This window comes from Hyaena hyaena, unplaced genomic scaffold, assembly GCF_003009895.1.
Source record: "Hyaena hyaena isolate Hyena2069 unplaced genomic scaffold, ASM300989v1 scaffold_9, whole genome shotgun sequence".
NCBI classification, from domain to species: domain Eukaryota; kingdom Metazoa; phylum Chordata; class Mammalia; order Carnivora; family Hyaenidae; genus Hyaena; species Hyaena hyaena.
In genome coordinates, this window is record NW_024080641.1 from 4,612,707 (window position 1) to 4,633,298 (window position 20,592).

The following is a 20,592-nucleotide window of genomic DNA, read 5'->3' on the forward strand; positions in this document are numbered from 1 at the left end:
CCCCCCCCCCCCCGCTCATTTCCTCTCTGGCGTCCTGGCCAACAGTCTCCTCCCCTCCTCGGCAGATCCACCCCAAGGAAATCTTGTTTAAGATACAGCTCTAGCCCTGACCTTCCCCTGTTCAGAAGCCCTCCGTGGGGCGCGCGGGAGAAAACCCAGCTTCCTCACTGGCTCCCACAAAGTCCCTCCTGTGCCCACCCCCAGACCCATCCCTTCTGAGCACTGGTCCCCTAACAGATGTTAACCGATCACACGGGCTGACGCGGAGCCAAGATCCACGGCAACTCAGGCCTGGTTCAAACCCTGCCCAGACCCCAGCTCCCGACTGTGGCCAGAGGGGCTGCGGGAGATTCACCTCCCTGCTCCTGGCCCTGCTGAGTGACAAACAGGGTCCTGGGAGGAGACGGGTGGCTAGAGGGAAACAGGGAGCCGCGTTCCGGAGCTCCTAGTCGTACTAGGTGACTGACACACGCCCGCTCATTCATTCACTGACCTCAATAGCAGGCGGACCCTGACCCTCAACCTCTCGTGATCCATCCTTCAGACATTCCCTCCCCCGGTGCTTCCTTGCTGCCCAGGGGACACAGGATGACCAAACCGATCAGAGCCCTCCCCTTCCTGGTCTCACAGTTCAGAGAGGGAGGCAGACTGTCCCCAGAGAGGGATGACACCCCCCCTCCCAGTAGTGGGTAGGGTTGGGGTGGAGGAGCTCAGGAGGCACCTGAGCCCGCCTGGGGATCACTGAGGGCTTCCTGGAGGAGGAGACAGCTGAGCTGAGACCTGGAGGAGGAGGAGGAGCACCGAGCCAGGAAAATCTGCCCTGCTGCCCTCTGCTGCCCCTGCGCTTGGCTTCCGCGGCGCCTCGCACGCATTCTTTCGCTCCTGAGAGCCTTCCTTGCCCCCTCTGCCCTCCCCCGACTTGGGATCTCTGCTTCTGGCCCCACCCCCACGACATCGGGCCCCGCCCTCCGACCTTCCCCGGGCCCCGCCCGGCTTCAGGCCTCTCCTTCCGCACCTGCGTCAGCGTTTTCATCCGGGGCCTGGCACGAGGCCTCCGCCCCCAGGCCCCCGCCCCTCATGCGGGCCCCGCCCCCCCTCACCCTCCCGCAGCGCTGATGCAGCAGGAGGCGGCGCAGCGCGAGGCCGAGGAGCTGCGGCGCGTGCAGCGGCAGCCGCGGGGGGTGCGCGGCTGGGGCTTCCCGCGGCTGCTGTGGTACCTGGTGTTCCTGCAGCCCGTCATCACCGAGGTGCACCTGCGGCGCAAGAACGTCAAGTTCCTCTTCATCCGCTTCAGCGCCTGGCAGTACGCGGGCACCGACAAGCTGTGGGCCGGCCTGGTGACCACGCTGTGCGAGGGCATCCGCCACCAGTACGGCGCGCTGCCCTTCAGCGTGTACTCGGTGCTGGGCAACAAGCCGGCCACGACGCCGGGCTTCTGCCGGCGCGAGTGGCACTGCCGGCGCCGCGTGTGCCTGGCGCTGCTGGCGCTGCTGGCGGCGCTGGGCCTCGGCGTGGGCCTGCTCTACCTGTCGGTGGGCGCCCGCGCGCCAGGCCACAGCGCCGCCGGCGGCAGCCTGCTCCGGGTGTTCGGCGGCGCGGCCACCACGCTGTCGGGCTCGGGGCTGCTCATGGCCGTGTACTCGGTGGGCAAGCACCTGTTCGTGAGCCAGCGCAAGAAGATCGAGCGGCTGGTGTCGCGCGAGAAGTTCGGCAGCCAGCTGGGCTTCATGTGCGAGGTGAAGAAGGAGGTGGAGCTGCTCACCGACTTCCTGTGCTTCCTGGAGATCTACCAGCGGCGGCGGCTGCGCGTAGTGCTCGAGGTCACCGGGCTGGACACGTGCTACCCGGAGCGCGTGGTGGGCGTGCTCAACGCCATCAACACGCTGCTGTCCGACAGCCACGCGCCCTTCATCTTCATCCTGGTCGTGGACCCCAGCATCCTGGCCGCCTGCCTCGAGAGCGCCGGCTCCATGAAGGGCACGGCCGACAACGGCTACCTCTTCCTCAACCGCACGGTCACGCTGCCCTTCTCCGTGCCCGTCATGGGCCGCCGCACCAAGCTGCAGTTCCTGCACGACGCCGTGCTGAGCCGCGACGACCTGCTGTACCGCGAGATGACGCGCAAGCTGCAGCCCGGCGGCGGGGGCGGGGGCGGCGAGGTGGCGCGGCTGCTGGCGGTGGAGACGCAGGCGGACGGCGAGCGCGCGCAGAGCCAAGTGGACGCCGAGGCGGCGCGCCGCATCCATGAGGCGCTCTTCTGCCTGCAAGACGAGCGAGACTGCCTGTACGAGTACGTGCCCGACAACGTGGTGTCCATGCGGCGCATCGTCAACACCGTGCCCATCACCGTGCGCCTGCTGCAGCAGCAGCACGCGGGCTTCGGGGGCCCCACGCCGCGCCAGGCTGTAGCGTGGGTCGTGCTCGCCAACCAGTGGCCTTGCCGCCTCAGCTGGGCGCTGCAGTGCCTGGAGGACCGGCAGCAGGCGGGGGGCGCGCCCGAGGCCCGCGCGCGCCTCTGGGACGTGTTCTGCGACAACAGCCGCGAGCTGCACACCATGACCAAGGCGCTGCAGAACGTGCTGGACTTAGACGGCGACCCCGAGCTCTTCGAGCGCTTCCTGGGCGCCGACTTCCCCTTCACCGTGGCCGAGGCGCAAAGCCTGCTGCGTTGCACCGTCAACCTGGACCACTCGATCCGCCGCCGCATGGGCCTCCTCCGGGCGGTCAGCGCGCTCAAGCCGCCCAGCCCGCCCAGGTCACCGGCGCGCGCCGCGGCCCACGCGGCCAACGGCGCCGGACACGCCCCCGCGCACACGCGCGACTCCCACCACCCCGGGGACCCGGCGGCGGCGCCCGGCGGCAAGCCAAAGCAGGTGGCCTGAGCACCCTTACAGCCCAGGCGGGCCTTGAAAGGGTACCCTGGGAGCGGCGGGAGGCGACCGCGCCCACGTCCGCCCGGACTCGAGTGTAAGGGGTTCGACGGGGCCCACGGCCCGTGTCTGGGATGAGGCCCGCGGTGGCCACCCCCCACCCCACAAGGCGAATCTGTGAGCCAGAGAGAGCTGCAGGCAGGCGCAGTGGGTCGGTGCCAGTGTCTGGAAGCTGGCGCCAGAGGACCAGTGAAGAAGCCCGGGTTCAAGTGCAATAAATGGAGATGTGAAAGCCCCTGCTGGTCTTCATGCCCTGGTCTCCCTGGCTCAGGCCTGCCCCGTCCCGCCAAGTCCACGTCACCCCCAGGGAGTAGGGCAGCCTCTGGCGGAGGCCTCATTGCTGGCCTCCCCGGGAGCAGGAGGCGGTGTGGGGGCGGTGGGCGAGGCCACCGAGGTGGGGCATTAGGACGGATGTGCCTGGTTGACTCAGGCAACGGGGAGCGCCGAGGCCTCGGGGGATCCAGGTCCTTGTCCCCACGCCCTAGCCTGCCCCTCTGCAGCACTTCCGAGGGCGGTGTCGCCGGTGACCTCAGCAGGCTGCTCCACTCCCGGGGTGGCTCTGCCCCTGGCCTAATGGATGAACTCGGGTTCGCAGGCACCTCCGCCAGCTGGGGCGGGCAGTGCTGCCTCCCCAAACAAGTAACTGCCCGCGGCTCACTCCAGGGCCACCTGATGAGTCCCTTGAGGAGGACTGAGAAGTTGAGGGGCAGAGACCTGCTGCGGTGGGGGCAGAGGGGGCAGCGGTGTTTCTTAGCCAGCGTGGCTCACACTTTCCTGTCCCACCAGTGTGACACAGCGAGGAGGCAGGTGTCACTCCTCGGGCACCTTCTGCGTCCTCACTGCTCAGGCAGCCACGCACTCGGGCCTGTAGTGTGCCTGACCCAGGCCAGCTGGGCAGGGGCCACCAACACTTAACCTGTCCTGTGTGACCAGAGCCCAAGGGTGTGACCTGTGAGCCAAGGGCTGAGGGGACAGGCCCAGAGGGAGCCAAGAGCTCTTTGAACTCCCCCACTCTCAGGCCTGCGGCCTGGTGGGGGTAGGACCTCACATTCCTCAGCTCTGAGGCCTGGGCGCAGAACCCCAAGTCCACTGGCCAACGACTGTTTGGAGGTGCACAGGGTGCGGGAAGGGCCAGTGACTGGGGCTGCCAGGACGGAGGCTCCGTGTTCCAGTCCCACAGAGCTAAGCTGTGGGGTAAACCTGCCCCCACCCAAGAATGAAACCCCCGCAGAGACACATGGCCCCTGAGACACCATTAGGTCACTGTTCGTCCGCATGGGATGGGAGCCAGTGAAGTCCCTTCCCTTTGGCCTCCCATCAGCCAGTCTGCGCGTGCCCCTGGGTCGCGCCGCCACCGGCGCCAGCGGAAGGATGCGTGGCGGGACTGGCCACCGGGGGTGCAAGCCCGTACGTTTCGCTTAGACTCTGACAAAGTCTGAGTACGACAGGGCTAAACAGGGGGGGGCTGAGGGGAGGCTAAGAAAACCACAGCGGGGTGTCGCAGGGCGGCTGGGCGGGTCCGGGACCGTGACAGCCCACCGGCCTCTCCATGATCCGTGCAGCTTTGCTGCTGGGACCCCGCGCCCCGGGAGGCCACAGGGCTGCTTCCCACTGACAGAGGGAGAGTAAGCGACGTGTGTCCCTTTCCCGTTGTGCCAACACATGAAGAAGCAGGTCTGCCCGGTCCACTCCCCTACCCCGTCCAGCGGCCGGGTGCAGGGGCTCCCGAGGCCCTACGGAGAGGCAGGGCCACCAGACCTGGGGCCACAAGTCACTTCGTGGGGAACGGCTGCCTGCTGCCTAAACAGTCACATGCGTGAAGATAAACTGTTCCGACGCCAACATCTTTAAGACCGGCTCCAGCATACAGACTCGCCATGGCTTCACAAAGAGCTCCAGCGATGCGTGGGTGGCTGAGGCCAAGGGAAGGAGATACCTAGCCCAGGGGATCCCCCTTTGTGATCCAGCTGGAAACCAGGAGCCCTGCTCGCTACAACGGAGGCCCGTGACTGGGTGGCTTAGAACAGAAGTGAATTCCCTCGGTTCTGGAGCCTCGAGTAGGAAGATAGTGTCTGCAGGGCCACGCCCCCCGGCAGCGTCTGGGGCTGTTGGGGGCAAGCCGGTGCCCGGTCTCCCGGAGCTGTGGATGGCTTGCCTCCATCTCACCCTCAAAGCCTGGGCCTGATGCGGGAAGATACTTTGGGGTCTCCCTCTGGAGAAACGGGGGTGTAAGGGGTCAGCAGATGGGGAGACACAGGAGAGAGGACAATGCAAAAAAAAAAAAAAAGTGGGGGGGGGGGAGGGTGGCATGCACCAAGGCAGGAAGTGGTGTGGGAAATGTGGCTTCTGTCTGTCCAGACTCCCTTGGGGGACCACTGGCACGAAACCCAGTTGCCACCCGCCCTCCCGGCTCCCTGTGCCCACGAGTCCCGTAGGGGGCGCCCATGATCAGCACGAGCAGAGAGCAGGCGAGTGTGTGGTGAACCCAGCTCCGGTTTATTAGAAAAGGTGTGAACAGAGTTGCACCGACAGGAAGAGCCCCTCCCCCGCCCTCTGCCCACCCGAACCCCACACCCACACCGCCCCCCAGGTTGTAGTGCCTCTCAGGGCGCAGCCTCAAGGGGCCTGGACAGCAAGGTCTCCAGAACCCTGGCTGCTCCCGGCCCCAGCTCCCTGATAGATTTATTGCACTTAAGAAAAAGAAAGCTCTGATCCTCTGCTCCCAGCTCCCCCCACCCCAACCCCAGCCCCGGCCCGCACCCCTCCTGGGGCTGCTCTCCGAATCTCGCCACCGCTCACCGCCCCTCTGCCCGCTCCTGTGCCCAGGGCCAGTGGGGGGCCACCCCGCCACCACCCGGGACTCCCACCCTCCACGGGGCAAGCAGGGCCCAATAGGCCCTCCTGAAAAAAGGCATCCAGCCTGGCGGTGGATGTCCTCGGACACCTCCTCCTCCCATCCCCCCAGCCCAGAGCCTTCGAGTGCTGGACACAGAGAGAGAAGCGCTTTAGTTGGGGCGGGGAGGGCACCCCCTGCACTCCGTGTAGTGTTGCTGTGGGGGGCAGGGGTCCCCAGCAAGGTCCCCCACACCCCTGGCGGCCTGGGCCTCCGGAAGGCTGGGGGTGAAGGTGAGCAGATTCTCATGGCTCTGGCCTCAGCTCATCGAAGACTGACCGGGGGAAAAGGAACTTGGGGAGGAGAGATGGGGGGGCTGTCAGAGCCAGGGGCTCTACCACCAGCCCCCGAGCCCCCCGCCCCACCCCCAGCCCTCCGGGGCCCCTGCCTCACCTAAAGTGTCACAGTGTCTCCTGCCCAGAGTCCTGACTGGCTTCCAGAAGCAGCTCCTCGAGCTCCTTCTCGTTCTTGGAGCAGCTCAGCTCTGCGGGGGAGCAGGGGGGGGTCATGAAGGCGGCCTCCAGGCAGGCAGGCGGGGACGGGGGGGGGGCTGTCCAGTGTGACCCTCAGGATACCACTGAGACCCTCAGACTCCAGTCAACAAATCTGGCCCGCTCCCTCCCAGGGAGAGCGCCCCGGGATCCGTGGGAAGAAGGGTGGGGAATAGGGTCAAGTCCTACTAGCTCCTACCCCTGCACCCCCTGCACCCCCTGCACGGGCCATTTTAATGAGGAGAAAACCAAAGGCTTCCAGGGCATCCCACCCAGCACCTGGCCCCAGAGCCGCGCTCACCGTGCTCCAGGCCGCAGCTGCCTGCCTTGGCCTCAGGCCCCGGCGGCGGCTCCGGGGGCAGTGCGAGGGCAAACTCGGGCTTTAGGCCGTTGGGCAGAGGCGGCCCTGACTGAGGAGGCTCCGGCTGTGACTGAGGCTCTGACACGGCTGCGTCCTGAGCGCCGACAGCCTTGGCTGGTGGCAGGGCAGGTGAGGCGGGCGGGGAGGCCGAGGCAGGTGGGGGGGGAGGACAGGGAGGGGTGGGCGGCACAGGGGGCTCTGCCCTCTCAGGAGGACTCTCCACCCGAGTCACCACAAACACTTTGTGGCCCCGGCCCGGGCTGGACACAGAAATGCGCTGCTCGGTGGGGGAGGAGGGGCTGCCGGGGGGGCTCCTGTCCCCAGGGCTCAGGGAGTCCGAGGGGGGCACCAGGGCAGGGCAGGGGGCCTCGGCCCTCTCCCCATCCTCCTCCTCAGAGTCCGAGTCAGAATCAAAGTCCAGCCTGGCGCCGGGGCCCGGGGCCCCATTCTCCTGGGCCCTGGTGGCGGGCTCGTCCCCGGGCTCCTCGTCGGGCTGGGGCTCGGTGACGGTGATCTCGGGCATGGAGGCCGACGGCTGCGGCCGCTGCTCCTTCTCCTCCTGCTCCCGCGCCAGCATGAAGTTCTGCTTGCAGCCGTTCTGGATCTCGGCGAGCAGCGCCTTCTGCGTCTCAATGAAGCTCTTCACCTGCGGGCAGAGCGGGCCCGGCTAGGGCGTGGCCGGCCTGGCCCCGCAGGGGGATCCTGGGGGAGCCCGGGGCTGGCCCACCCAACCCGCCAGAGGCCTCCGGGAGGCGCCCCCTCGGCTCACCGCCTCCTTCTTGGGCTCACGGTCGAGGTCCAGGCGCAGCAGTGAGCGGTTCACCTTGAGGGCCAACGACAGTGCCATGAGCCCGCCCGTCTTGATCTCGTTCTCCCGAAGGTCCAGTCTCAGGAGGCGGGGGCTCTCGGCGATGAACTCTGCCACCGCCACCGCGCCTGGGAGGGGGACCGCAGGGGCTGGCCACGGGCTAGCCGCCTGCCGAGCCCGCCGGCACCGCTCCCCTGGCCCGGCCCCGCGCCCTACCCTCGCACGTGAGCTTGGTGGACGTCAGGCCCAGGCGCAGCACGCTGCGGTTGCTGATGAGGCCGTTCTTGAGGTTCCGCACGCCCTCGTTCCCGATGGGGTTGTGGCCCAGGTTCAGGGTCTCCAGGCTCTGCGTGTGCGGCTGGGGGGGGCAGTGCGGGACACAGAGGAGAGGCCCGGAGGCCGTCAGGTAAGAGGCACACCCGAGCGCTCCCTCTTTGGCAGTGGCCCCGGCGCTCCTGCCGAAGGCCAGGTCCTTCGTGTATTCAGAAGGGGCCCCAGCGCCAGCTGCCCTATCCATGCCCCAGCCCGGGCCCACCCCACCCTACCCCCTGCTGGCACCCGAGGGCTAAGGACACAGACCTGGCCGTTGGCAATTCTTAACTTGTTTTATGTACCACGTATTTAAAAAAAATTTTTTTTAAGTTTTTTAAGAAAGAGAGCACCTGAGTGGGGGAGGGGCAGAGAGAGAGGGAGACACAGAATCCGAAGCAGGCTCCAGGCGCCCAGCTGTCAGCACAGAGCCTGGCGTGGGGCCTAAACTCACAGACCGCGAGATTGTGACCTGAGCTGAAATCGGACACTCCACCGACTGGGCCACCCAGGCGCCCCTCATGCATTTATCTTAAAAGATTTAAAACTTACTGAAGGCTTCCAGAAATACTAACTTTCTATGCAAAATGTTTTCACCTTGTGTGAAACGCTGTGCTAGGCTGTCGTGCTGGATGCAAACAGACCCGGAAAGCGAGCGCAAGGCTCCTTTCCCCGGGCGGAGAGGTCGGGGAAGCCGAAGGAGTGAGCAAGGGCTCCAGCACTGTGGGTTGCGGGCGCCGAGACGTGGTGGAGGGGACGCAGCAGGCACCCCCCACTCCCGGTCCCACTCACCAGCGTCATGCCCAGGAAGGCCATGCCCGTGTGCGTGAGCTGGTTGTTCCACAGCACCAGGGTCTCCAGCCCCTTCTTCTGCTCCTTGAGGCCCTCGCAGATGTAGGCCAGACCTGGAGGGGACCCGTGGGCAAGTCCCATCTGTGGTCTGAGCGCCTGTCTGGGGGACGCTGGGAGCTGCCACCCAGTGAGAGCACCGGCCCTCCTGCAGCTTCCACCCGCACGCTGGCCTGCCTGGCCCCACAGGCTGGGGCCCGGCCCGCGGCGGCACCCCGTCTGCTCCAGAACCCTGCTCGAGTGTCACCCCCGGGCTACAGTTCCCCACCAGCCAGCTCAGCCCCTGCTGCTGCTTTATTTTTCCCCAGAGCACACCTCACCACCAGACAGACCCGATAACTATTAATTCATCTTGGCAGCATCTCTCCCGAGGGCAGAGACCTCTGTCTCGCGGCTGTGAGCCCACCAGCAGCAGGCCTGGCACATGCCAGCTGCTCAGTGAACGTGGTGTCCGGGCCCGGCTGCCCTGGGGGAGGGCACTGGCCATGATGGCCTTCACTATTCCCCAGCCCTCTCCTCCCACTGCGGCCAAGGGGCTCTGCTCAGTAGTAAAGAGGGTGAAACCAAGTTCCCACCAGTAACCACTTCCTCTTCCTCCCCGCTTACCCCCTAGCTCACTGTGGCTTTTTTCCTCCAAAAAACATCCAACATCTAGGCTCTTTCCCACCTCAGGGCCTTTTGCACTTGCTATTCATTCTGCCTGGATTCTTTTTCCAGATTTTTGAAAATGGCTGGTTCCATTCTCTCTCTACTCTGCCACCCAGAAGCCCCCTCCCTGTGTCATCTTAATTAGCATCTGGCTGACCCTTTGTCCCATCAACCCTGTTTCCTTCAGGGCACTTTTTCCAGATGGTAATTATTTTCATTATCTGTTCGATACCTCACTTCATCCTGCAGGTCTTCGCTGAGCTGTCCCCTCCTCCAGGACACCCTTCCTGGGCTCCCACAGCCCAGCCCAGCCCAGCCCTGCCCAGTCTGAGCGGTCACTGGCTGGGGACGATCTGTGTTCCCTTCTGGACCAAGGCTGGGATCCTCTTGGCCACCATGGTGTCCCAGCACCACGGAGCACCTGGCTGGGCACACAGGGTGCTTGGTGGGTGGGGTGAGCAGACCCCTCACACACCTGAGTCCAACACGTGGTTGTTACGGAGGTCCAGGATCTGCAGGGAGCAGTTGAACTTGAGGAGGTTGCCCAGCTGGGCCGAGTCCTGCAGGCCATTGAGCTTGTTGTCCGCCAAGTACAGCTCCCTCAGGTTCACGTTCATCTTCAGCGCTGTGGCTGGGGGAGTACGGTCAGGGTGCTGTGACTGGCTGAGCCCTGGCCCCCAGTGAGCGGCCTATCACCGCCTGGCATCCCCCAACCCTGGAACTGGCCGAGCAGCATCAGCGGCAACCCCCAGGCACTGAGCAGCATCAGCGATCCCTCCCCCAGCTCGCCGAGCAGCATCAGCGGCCACCCCCAGCTTGCCCAGCAGCATCAGCGATCCCCCCCAGCTCACGCAACAGCATCAGCGGCCCCCACAGCTCACCGAGCAGCATCAGCGGCCGCCCCGACAGGCTGGCGTTCTCCAGGTGTAGCACGGCGAGGCTGCTGCGGATGCGCAGGGCACGGGCCACGAATGGAGCCGAGTGCTCCAGCAGGGGTGTGTTTCGGGCGTCCAGGTACTGCAGGCAGCTGGTCTGGTGGGGCAGGGGCAGGGCTGGGATGGGCCAGGGCATCTCCCGCCACCCCCTCCCTGACCTGGTGGGCAGCGGGGCCCTGTGAGGGAAGGCCTGGGCTGGAGCCCTGTGAGTGAGCCCGGCTGCGCCCCCGGACTCCCACAGCCGACGCCCCACACGGCGGCGAAGGGGGTAGCCACAACAGCCACGCCCCAGGGGTAAGTCAGGGGCAAGTGGGGGAAGAGGGAACAGTGCCTGAAGGGAGGAGAAGGGCTCAGGGTTGGCCTGGGGAGCAGGGGACCCTTGGTACCACTTTCCCATGAGCCCGGAAGCCGGGGACCAGCACCCCGCCACGGCCCGCACTCTGAGGGCTCACGAAGGCGGGCTCCAAGGAATGGGTACCCCAGGGGAGCGCCCGAGCCCTCTACCCCAGGGGCAGGCGAGGGACACCCACCTTACGCATCATATGGGCAGCGGCCTGCCAGCCCCGGGTGCCGATGTGCTTGTTGAAGGAGATGTTGAGGTGGGTGGCCGACTCGTAGTACTCGATCATGTCGAAGAGGGCCGAGGCGCCCTGCGGCAGGGATACTGGGGTTGGGGCGCAGGTGGAGGCAGGCCCAGGAGGCCAGGAGGTGGGGGCCGCGCAACTAAGGGAAGGGGAGGCCCCGACACTGCCCCCGTACCCTGGGGTCCAGGAACCAACCCCCCTCCCAGCGCCTGCCGGGGCCCACCTGCCTGCTCTTACTCGCCGCCACCCCCTGAGGTCGGACTGATCCGCCGTGTGACCAGGACAGGCCCCCGGTGTTCCCGGGTCTCCGTTCTCTAGGACCCCACCCACTGGGTCTCCTGGTGGCCTCCAGTCTGGGGAGGTGAGGGCACCTGGGCTCCACCCCAGAGCCCCAATATTCCTCACATCCACTCTGCTTACACTCGCTGTGTCCCCATCTCCAAGAGGCCCCGCACAGCTGCTGTGCAGGGAGGCTCCTTCTGCTGTGCTGCCCCCTCCCCCCAAACCTGAGAGGGGCCAGGGGCTCAGAGCAGGGGCTGCTCACATCTTCGTCCAGGTTCGTCTGCTCCAGGTCCACGACCTTGAACTGTAGCCTCTTGAAGACCTCTTCCAGGGCCTCGCAGGTCTTGTAGTCGAGCTTCTCACCTGAGATGATACAGAGGCCCGGGCCCGTCTAGTGCACCCGTGGGGGGGGAGGGGGGGGCGGAGACAGGCTTGTCGCGCCTGTCTCACCTCAGGGGGGCACCCAACCCTGCCCCTGGTGGCCCAGACTCTACCCCCACCCCCCGGGGTCCCAGCCTCTGTCTGGACACGCACCTTTCAGGTCCAGACAGTCGATGCGGTGCCCAAGGTCCGTGAACTCCTGGGAGAACAGAGTGGGTGGCGGTTAAGACGGGAAGACACCCCCAGAGGCCAGGTTGGACCCCGACAGTGGGACGGGTGGGGCTCTGGTCTGGCTCCATTTCTGAGGTGGGGGCAGCGCGCAGGGCCCGAGACAGGAGGCCCTGGTGAGGTTCTGCACCCCCAGGGCCGGGCCAGGCAGCTAACGGGAGTGAGGGAGTGGGCCCTGGGCATCTGTGGGGCGGGCATTCCAGGCAGGAGCAGCAGCCAGGGCGGGGAAGGCTGCCAGGCCTGGGGGTGAGGGCCAGGCCCCAGGGAAAGAGGGGTAAAGCGCCGGTCAGGTGGGGGGCTGCAGGGGGCCGTGTTCTGTTCCCTGGGCTCCACACACCGTAATCCATGGGGTGAGTGCTGTGACTGAGCCATGTGCAGACGAGAGGCTAAGGGCCAGCCTCGAGGAAAGTCACTTGCTAGTGAGGGACAGGCCTGGTCGGAACCAGCTGGCGGGCTCCAGGACCCACACCTTAGGCCACCACACCGAGGGACTGTCTCTCCCCGGAGCGGCCAACAAGCCCTTCTGGAACTCCCCCACGAGCCCTCAACCCCAGTGAGCATGGGTCCCTAGCTGGGTGGCAAGCAGGACTGCTCACAGCAGTGCTAAGGGAGCAACAACCCTGGAAACAAGCCACCCTAGAACATTCTGGAATGACCCATCCAGAGAGAAGGCACTAAGGCAGTGCTTTACCAACACAACCGCCCGGCTGGGGAGGCCACGGGACAGGCACTGTGTGGGAGACGGCTATGGGGAGCACACCACGGACACAGTAGTGCCTCGTTCACTACCTCGTGTTTGTAATTCCTACAAACATACAGAGAAGGCCCGAGGACAGACTCCCCAAAGCCGTCCACGGCGGGGCTCCCGGGAAGTGAGGCTTGAGTAACAAGTGAAGACTGGATTTTGCTTTTTATGCCTGTATTATTTTAATTACCAAAAAAAAGTCAGACAAGGGGCACTGGGTGGCTCAGTCAGCTGGGCGTGCAGCGCTTGATTTCAGCTGGGGTCATGATCAAAACTTCTGTGGGGTTGAGCCTGGCATTGGGCTCTGGACTGACAGCGTAGGACCTGCCTGCGATTCTCTTTGTCCCTCTCTCTCTTTCTCTGCCCCTCCCCACTTGCGCTCTCTCTCAAATTAAATAAACTTAAAAAATCTTTGTATATTAGACAACGTATATATAGAACATATAGAGAATATAAAGAATAAATGTGCACACGGTCTTTCCCTCGGGGAAGAGAATTTCTCTGGAGAGTGATAGACATTTGAAATTCTTATTTTTTAAATGTTTATTTTTGAGACGGGGGCGGGCAGAGAGAGAGGGAGGCACAGAATCCGAGGCAGGCTCCAGGCTCTGAGCTGTCAGCACAGGGCCCGACACGGGGCTTGAACCCGCGAACCGTGAGATCATGACTAAGTCAAAGTCAGATGCTTAACAGACTGAGCCATCCAGGCACCGCCTGTTATTTTTAAATTAGAGAGAGAGAGCGAGCGAACACATGCACGCAAGCACATGGGGGAGGTGCAGAGGGGGAGAGAAAGAGAGTGAGAATCTTAAGCAGGCTCCATGCTCAATGTGAAGACTGACACAGGGCTCAATCCCACGACCCTGGCTGGGGTCATGACCTGAGCCAAAATCAAGAGTCGGATGCTCAACTGACCGGGCCGCCCAGGCGCCCCAACATCCTCACTCTATGTAATTCTACGCTGTTTAAATACTCACGGAGAGCCTGAGGGCCTTTACAACCGGGCAGAGGATTTTGAAGGCTGTATGCACACGGGCGCTGGGCTAGGTGGCGGGCTGGGCAGGGCTCTGTGCACCCTCCCCTGCTCGGGGCAGGCAGCAGAGGCCTGGAGGCCGCTGGGGGGCAGAGGGAGCCCAGCTTCACCCCGGGACGGCCCTCAGCTCCCTGCCCCTCAGCACCCCCCCCACCCCCACCCCCACCCCCGTACCTGGAGCTGCCGGAGGAGCTTCGGGATCTGTCTGCAGTTCAGCTTCTGGCAGGCCTGCTTGTAGGCCCCGATGACCTCATCCACGGTCACGTTCTGGGCTGCGGGCACAGAGGACCCGGGCCTGTGACTCTCCGCGCCCCGGGCCCCCTTCACGCCCTCCCCCCACCCAGGCCTCTGCAGCAGTCCCTTCCCCCCACACCAAGCCTTGTCCCGACACTGCCCAGCCGAGGGCCGGGCCCAGAGCAGGTGTTCAGTTTGTTTTTGTTTTTTGTGGACAAGAGAACAAATCTGTAATTTGATGCTATGAGGAAGCTGGGCTCAGAGAGGTGAAGCACCTTGCCCAAAGTCACACAGCTGGTAAGTGGTGGAGCCAGGAACTGAACTCTGCTCTCAACTGTGGTGCACGTGGCCTCCCAGACTCTCCACTCCTGAAAGACTCTCGACAGCAAGACATTCCCCAGCGGCTGCTCAGCGCTGGGCCTCCGGGGCCAGGGTAACGGCAGTGGCTCACAGAATGGGGGATGCAGCCCGAACCCAACCGCTTCACGGCAAGTCCTTAGGACCAGCCACCCCGCTCGGGGCACGGCTGGCCTCTCCGTCTGCACAGATTTGCCTTTTCTGGACACCCCGCTAAAACAGAGAGAAACAGCACGTGGCCCTTTGTGGCTGGCTGCTTTCGTGGAGTACAAGGATTTAGCTTCGGCCCCCTTACCGCATTGTGCACGCGCTACAGTCTGTCTGTCCGTCCGTTCCACGGCTAAGACCTTTGCGTCCTCAGAGCAGCCAGGGAACAGAAAGGGGAGGCTCTGAGCAGGGGAGGGGCACAGGCCTGAGCAGAGAAAGCTCTCGGGGTCAGCAGGCTGGAGGGGGCGCAGGGACGACAGGGCGGGCGGGGAGCGACCCTGCTGTCGTCCCGCGGCCTGGCACGTCCCACTGGACTCTCCCTCCAGCCACCACCCCGGCAGGCCGTGCACCCCTGATCGCATCAAGCACAACCCTGTTTTCTAGGAGAGGAAACCGCGTTCCGGGGAAGGTCCAAGGGCCTCCCCGAGCTGGGCAGCCGATGCAGCGCAGGTGTACACTCGGCTCCAGAACGCCTCTCCCCACTGTGCGCGGCGGGGGTGGGGGTGGGGTGCGGGGAGAAGCTGACGCCGGCCGCGGCGGACCCCTCACTTCCTTCTCAAGGGGGGCCGCAGGCGACCAGCAGCCTCCCCGGAGCAGGTCGCCCTCCTGCAGACCTAGCGAGGGAGCTCGCACGTGCGCTCGTGTGCCTGGTGGCCCCCAGCTGGGGGTGGGGGGACAGCTGGCCCTGCCCGGGAAGGCAGCCTTTGGGACCCGGGCGAGTGCAAGCAAGCCGGCCCACTGACCCCCCAGGGTTCCACAAACGAGTGAGGAAAAGGGCCTAAAGGGACTGCTCTGCTTTCACTAAGCGAACGGAAATGAGGTTTAGTCTTTCCTTCTTATTAACAAGAGCAAAACAGAGAGAGCGGGAGCGAGCAAGTGTTTAGCAGCCCTGCAACCGTGTCATCAATGACAGGTGCTTCCATGTGACACAGAGCCACTGCAGACCGAGACTGCTCAGCACTACATCCTGTTATCTCACGTGCCAGTGAGGGAGAACAGAAACACCAGATCGCCAGGGAAAAACACCTCCAGCTCACTGTATGTAACTGGCATCACTCCAGCGCCTGGCTGGCTCAGACGGCGGAGCATGCGACTCCTGATCTCAGGGTCGTGAGTTCAAGCCCCATGTTGGGCAGAGAGCTTACTTAAAAAAAAAGTTTTTTTTTAAATCATTCTGAGAAGGGGTGCGCAGGCTTTATCAAGGGGCCAAAGGGCAACAAGTGCCCCCTGGACACGCCTGCTTCAAGAAAGGCCCCTAGGCCAAGGCTGGGCTGGCCTGCCCACATCAGAGGGGTGAGTGAGGCCTGTGCACACGTGGGCCATCCGCAGCTGCTCACAGGGGCCTAGACCGCCTGTGGGAAATAAGACTCCCAAGCAACCTCTCAAGCTGCAGTCAGTCCTTTAGGTGTTCAGTTCTGACATCCTCCAAGAAGCCCTTCCTGACCGTCCAGGCTGGGCCAGGCCCCCCCCTTCTAGCTCCTGAAGTCAGCTGAGGTCCACCATCCCAGCCCTGCCCGCTGGGTCAATCTCTGTCATGAGGAGCCTCCTGCTAAGCTTGAAGCCCAGGATCTTGAACCTGGACCCTCCACACCAGCCACAGCGGCCGTCTGGGCCCCCCCCCCCCTTCAGCCAGGGGTCCAGTGCAGCACTGCCTCACACAAGGTCACAGCCAGGGCTCAGAAAGGTCACATCTGCCCACTCACTCCCAGAAGGGAAAACAGAACGGGAGGTAGGGGGTGGTCGGAAACGGGTGGACAGACTGGAGAAGTCGGAGAGTCCCCAAGGCCCAGAGGGACTCGGCGCCCTCTGCTGGTCAGAATGACAACTGCAGCCTGTCATGATGCTTTCGAGGGGGGACAGCACTGGGGAAAGACGCTAAAGGCACAAGAGGGGGATTCGGGTAGTCCACGGCAGCCTGAGGGCACCCCTGCCCCACCTCAGTTGCCCCAACAGCGCCAGCAGCACCCCCCAGGCCTGGCACAGTGCCAGCAGGCTCGGGCGTGACCTTACACGTGTGGGCTGCAGACGCGTATCAGGAAAACGGAACTACCATGAATTGCTCGCAGATGAGATGAAATGTATTCAAATAAAAAAAATGAACCAATTTAAGAAAAACTGGGAAGGAAGCGGCAGTACAGGTGGCCAGGAGAAGCACCGTGCAGCATTTACACAGCACTTCCGCTGTGCCAGGCACCGCCCCAAGTATTTCACAAGCTAGCACAACCAGACTGGCCCCTCCACACACCTGTCCACCTGTGACGCTGTGGCCAATGGCCAAGGGCCTGACGTCAGTGGACTGAGAGACACAAAGCCCCCCAGACCCAACGTGGGGCCTCCAGCCTTGGGTTATCCGCCCCCAGCCTTCCACAAGCTTAAGGAACTGCATGAGCATCACCACCTTCCCTCCGGCACAAATGGGGGGAGGTGAGTCCACGAGCTCACCAGCCACCCCGCAGCAGCTTGGAGGGCCCCACCAGCCACCCCCAGCTGCAGAGGCCCAGGGGAGCAGGGGGCAGGGCTGCAGAGCGGTGAAGGCACAGGTGCTGTCTGAAGCCACCAGGCCTGAATCCTCGCTGCCTCCCTGCCGGCACCCCTGGGTAGGGCACCCGGAATCCTCCCCCTGAGACACCGGGTCTCGCAAAGTGGTTAAGAACACAGGCTCTGGGGGCGCCTGGAAGGCTCAGTCGGTTAAGCGCCCAACATCGGCTCAAGTCATGATCTCACAGTTCGTGGGCTCGAGCCCCACGTCGGGCTCTGTGCTGACAGCTCAGAGCCTGGAGCCTGTTTCGGATTCTGTGTCTCCCTCTCTCTCGGCCCCTTCCCCACTCATGCTGTCTCTCTCAAGAATAAACAAACATAAAAAAACCCCACAGGCTCTGGAGCCACCATGCCTGGGGTTAGATCCTGACTAACTTAAAACTCTGTGACTCTGAGGGGGTTCCTGAGCGGCTCTGTCAGATGAACGTCTGACTCTTGATTTGGGCTCAGGTCATGATATCACAGTTCCTGAGTTTGAGCCCTGCTTCCGGCTCCATGCTGACAGCGCAGAGCCTCCTTGGGATCCTCTCTCTCTCTCCCTCTCTCTGCCCCTCCGGCATGGGCGCTCCCTCTCAAAATAAATAAGCTTAGAAAACAAAAACCTCTCTGACTCTGCGCAAAGCAAGTTAAGCTCTGTGCCTCAGTCGCCTTACCCCTAAAATGGGGCGAGGATGACTGACTCCCCAGGTAACTGTGGTGACAGTTCACCCCTCAGACCAGGGCTTCGCAGACTCGTAGGTACACATTAAACACCAGACTTCACCGTCGTGGTCCCCCCACTGGAAGGTAGGGACCCAGGGGACGCACACAGGCAGCTGTCCCCTACGGAGGGGTTGGCGGGGCTGGGTGGACACACGCATGTGGGAGGAGGGGGGCCATGCGCGCGCACGGGTCCGTGAGCGTCTCAGGTCAGGGCTCAGGTGTGTTCACTCAACCCCCACGTCCGATGCCCTGGAAGTCCCCCTCAGGCAGCGGCCGGAGTTCCAGCGGTTGTCAGAGGAGGGGACAGTGACGAGCAAGGGAGAGAGCGAGCGGCAGTAAGAGTGCCCGTGCTCAGTCCTTGTCCTGGTGAGGCTGTGGCAACCAATCGTGACGGCGTCTTCGCCTCTCTGGAAGGGACATCTGCAGGGCCTCAGGAGACGAGGGATGTGAGGGCACCGCCAAGAGGCTGCACGGAGCCGGACGCGACTGAGCAGGAGACACGCCTGGTCAGAGAGGGCGCGGGTGGTGGTGGCCGCCACTCCCAGGTACTGGGAAGTCCCTCCGTGAGAGGCACGCACGGCGCAGGGCACCTTCTAGGCACGGGCTCACTCAGGCAGCTCGGAGACACAACGCTGGCACGGTCACGACTTCGTTTCTGCTAAGGGGAGGCCGGCCCCGGGAGCGCACGCCGTCTGTCCCAGGGCCTGGAGCCAGGACTGGCGGGACCCGAACACACGCCAGGCCGGTGCGGGTCTGGGAACCAGAGCATGGCCGCTTCTACTACTTGGGCCCAAGGAGGGAGGCACTGGGGCCGAGGCAGACTGTGGGGACCGCGGGGCGGGACAAGGCGTCAGCTTGTGTGATGCCGCTGTGTGGCAGCTGGCGGGCAGGGCCTCCCGCAGGGGTGAGGCTCTGCGGCACGCCCCGGCAGCTGAGGCCAGTCTCCCAGGAAGAGGCTGTGGGGCACGCAGAGCCTGCCTCTCCCCCACCCCCTGCTACAGCCCTCACGAAGGGGGGAAGAGAAATCCGATGCCAGGCATCAGGTGACGGGCAGAGAGACATCTGTCTCTGGTCCCTCGCTCTTGTCTGCACGTCCTCCCGAAGGCACCCACGAGATGCGAGGAGAGGCTAGGCACCAGGGGGCGGCAATGACTCAGGCCCCCCCCCCCCCCAGCCAGCCTGGAGCTGGTGGGAGAGAGAAGACACAGTCATCCAAGTGGGAGTCAAACACCAGGAAGCAACAGTGTGGAGGGAGAGGGGAGGGGACACGGCAGCAGGAGACACAGGCAAGACAGAGACAAACAGGGCAGTGGGCAGCGGCCCCTGGGAGGGGGAGGTATGACAGGGTGGGAGCAGGCACGGCAATATCCAGGGTGCCGTGAGAGGGGCAGCGGGGCGGGAGTCCCCAGGGCTGAGCACAGGGCAGTGGAGTGGGGAGGACTCTGCTCTGCTGGAGGGGGCTCCCTTGGAGACCTGGCCGGGGAGCCCGCCGTGTCCCATCGCAAGCAGCCTGTCAGAACTGGTGCACCAGCGGTGATGAGTAACATTAGAGCACAGGGCTGCCCCGAGCCAGGAGCATGGGTTCTAATCCCCTTCCTAACCCCCTCCATTAGCGAACAGCATGTAGCCTTGACCTCCCAGGGCCGGCCCGCGGCATCAGCAGAGCCTACTTGGGAGGCCGCCTGCCATGCTCTTCCTACCCACAAAGGAGGGCATGACCACATCCACCGGCTCGCTGGCGGACAGGAAACCAAGCAGCTGGGGGCCTGGCCCTTGCAGGACGGCGGCTCTCCACGCGGGGGCACAGGAACCCGGCTCTCAGGGCTCCTTCCGGCAGGACACCCCAGGCTCTGGTGCTCCCACGACTCAAGGTCTGTGGGACACCATCCTGTCCCGAACCAGGTGGCCTGGGCTCCCACCTGGGGGCTAGTGTTAAGGCACAGGGAGATCCGGGCACCCACAGTGTTGCTGGCGGTGCTGAAAGGTGGACTGTGTCAGACACACAGTCTATCCTCGCAGTGAGGGCGGCCACGGCCTCGATGCCTGTCGCAACGCCGAGGGGCCTGCTTCCCCGGCGCCCCTCCTGGCACCATCCCAGGACCCCCGTAGGACCACCCGCATCACCTCCACTCTCCACTGTCCTCCCCAAAGGTTTCAGGAGTGGACAGCGGCCTGTCCACAGCTGCTGTCATAGAGACTGGCTGAGACAGACCCTTACAGAATGAGCCACAGCCAGCCACAGGGGCTAAGCTGGAACTGTCCAGAAGGAAGGGCCCTCCTCTGCAGGTTACCTCTCATTTCTGGAGCTGCTGGAGGCCATCCTGGCATCCACCAGGAGGAGTGGGCCTCTCTAGCCGACTCAGGAAAGGTGAATCAAATGCCTGAGACCCTGGACCCAGCCAAGCCTGAAGCCTATTTAGGAGAACTTCTCGGGTCCATAAAGCCAACAAAATCTTCTCTTTCTGCTTCAGCCCCTCGGGAGTTTGGCTTCTAATCCGGGAGAATTCCCAGTTAGGGGCTAGCTTGCCCTCGCTCAGTGGACGCCTCCTGAGACCTACCACATGCCAAGCTTGGTGCTGCACGGGGAGAACGGGGCAGCTCTGACCCGGTCCCTGCCCTCGGGCCTGAGCTAAAATGAGGCAGTGAGAAGGGAGGCAGCTCTGAGGCCCCTTCTCTCTCCCTGGGCTCTGTGCTCCAGCCACACCAACATCTCAGCCCTGCCCATTCTGAATCGTCACTGCCCCCGACACCAGACTGGGAGCCCTGGGAAGACAGGTGGGGGGTGGGTCCAGGCTGTGTCCCCAACACTGCACTGCATGGGGGCCAGGCACAGAGAAGGGTGAGGGAGTGACAGACAGATGAAGGAGCTCACACGTGGCCGCTGTACTAGGCTTCAAAGTGGCCGGGGGCTCTGGGCAGGAGGGGCCCACCTGTCCCGTGGGGAGAGACTATCAGGGGGGTCTGGACGAGGGCCTCCCGGACCAGGAAGCTGGAGGGAGGTGAGGGGCGCCAGGGCCTGGCCCGGGCCGACAACTACTCGCCCATGACAGCGCGGCTGGCAGCGAGCGGCAGGAACG

At 64.1% G+C, this 20,592-nt stretch overlaps 2 protein-coding genes across 2 annotated transcripts in view; one reads left to right on the forward strand and one right to left on the reverse strand.

The window, feature by feature from the left end:
- NKPD1 (NTPase KAP family P-loop domain containing 1) overlaps positions 1-3,157 on the forward strand; it is an 8,063-nt gene extending 4,906 nt beyond the window's left edge. Inside the window, exon 5 of the mRNA XM_039249517.1 lies at positions 1,111-3,157. Coding sequence (XP_039105448.1) covers positions 1,111-2,882 — 1,772 coding nt within the window. The 3' untranslated portion in view covers positions 2,883-3,157. The remainder of the gene's footprint in view (positions 1-1,110) is intronic.
- Positions 3,158-5,503: 2,346 nt separating this feature from the next.
- Positions 5,504-20,592, reverse strand: part of PPP1R37 (protein phosphatase 1 regulatory subunit 37) — a 39,204-nt gene continuing 24,115 nt past the window's right edge. The window contains exons 2-13 of the mRNA XM_039250034.1: positions 13,652-13,749; positions 11,625-11,670; positions 11,353-11,453; positions 10,755-10,874; positions 10,171-10,321; positions 9,765-9,920; positions 8,585-8,697; positions 7,700-7,841; positions 7,445-7,611; positions 6,616-7,321; positions 6,217-6,307; positions 5,504-6,116 (exon numbers count right to left, since the gene is read on the reverse strand). Of these exons, the coding sequence (XP_039105965.1) occupies positions 6,225-6,307; positions 6,616-7,321; positions 7,445-7,611; positions 7,700-7,841; positions 8,585-8,697; positions 9,765-9,920; positions 10,171-10,321; positions 10,755-10,874; positions 11,353-11,453; positions 11,625-11,670; positions 13,652-13,749 (1,883 nt within the window). The 3' untranslated portion in view covers positions 5,504-6,116; positions 6,217-6,224. The remainder of the gene's footprint in view (positions 6,117-6,216; positions 6,308-6,615; positions 7,322-7,444; positions 7,612-7,699; positions 7,842-8,584; positions 8,698-9,764; positions 9,921-10,170; positions 10,322-10,754; positions 10,875-11,352; positions 11,454-11,624; positions 11,671-13,651; positions 13,750-20,592) is intronic.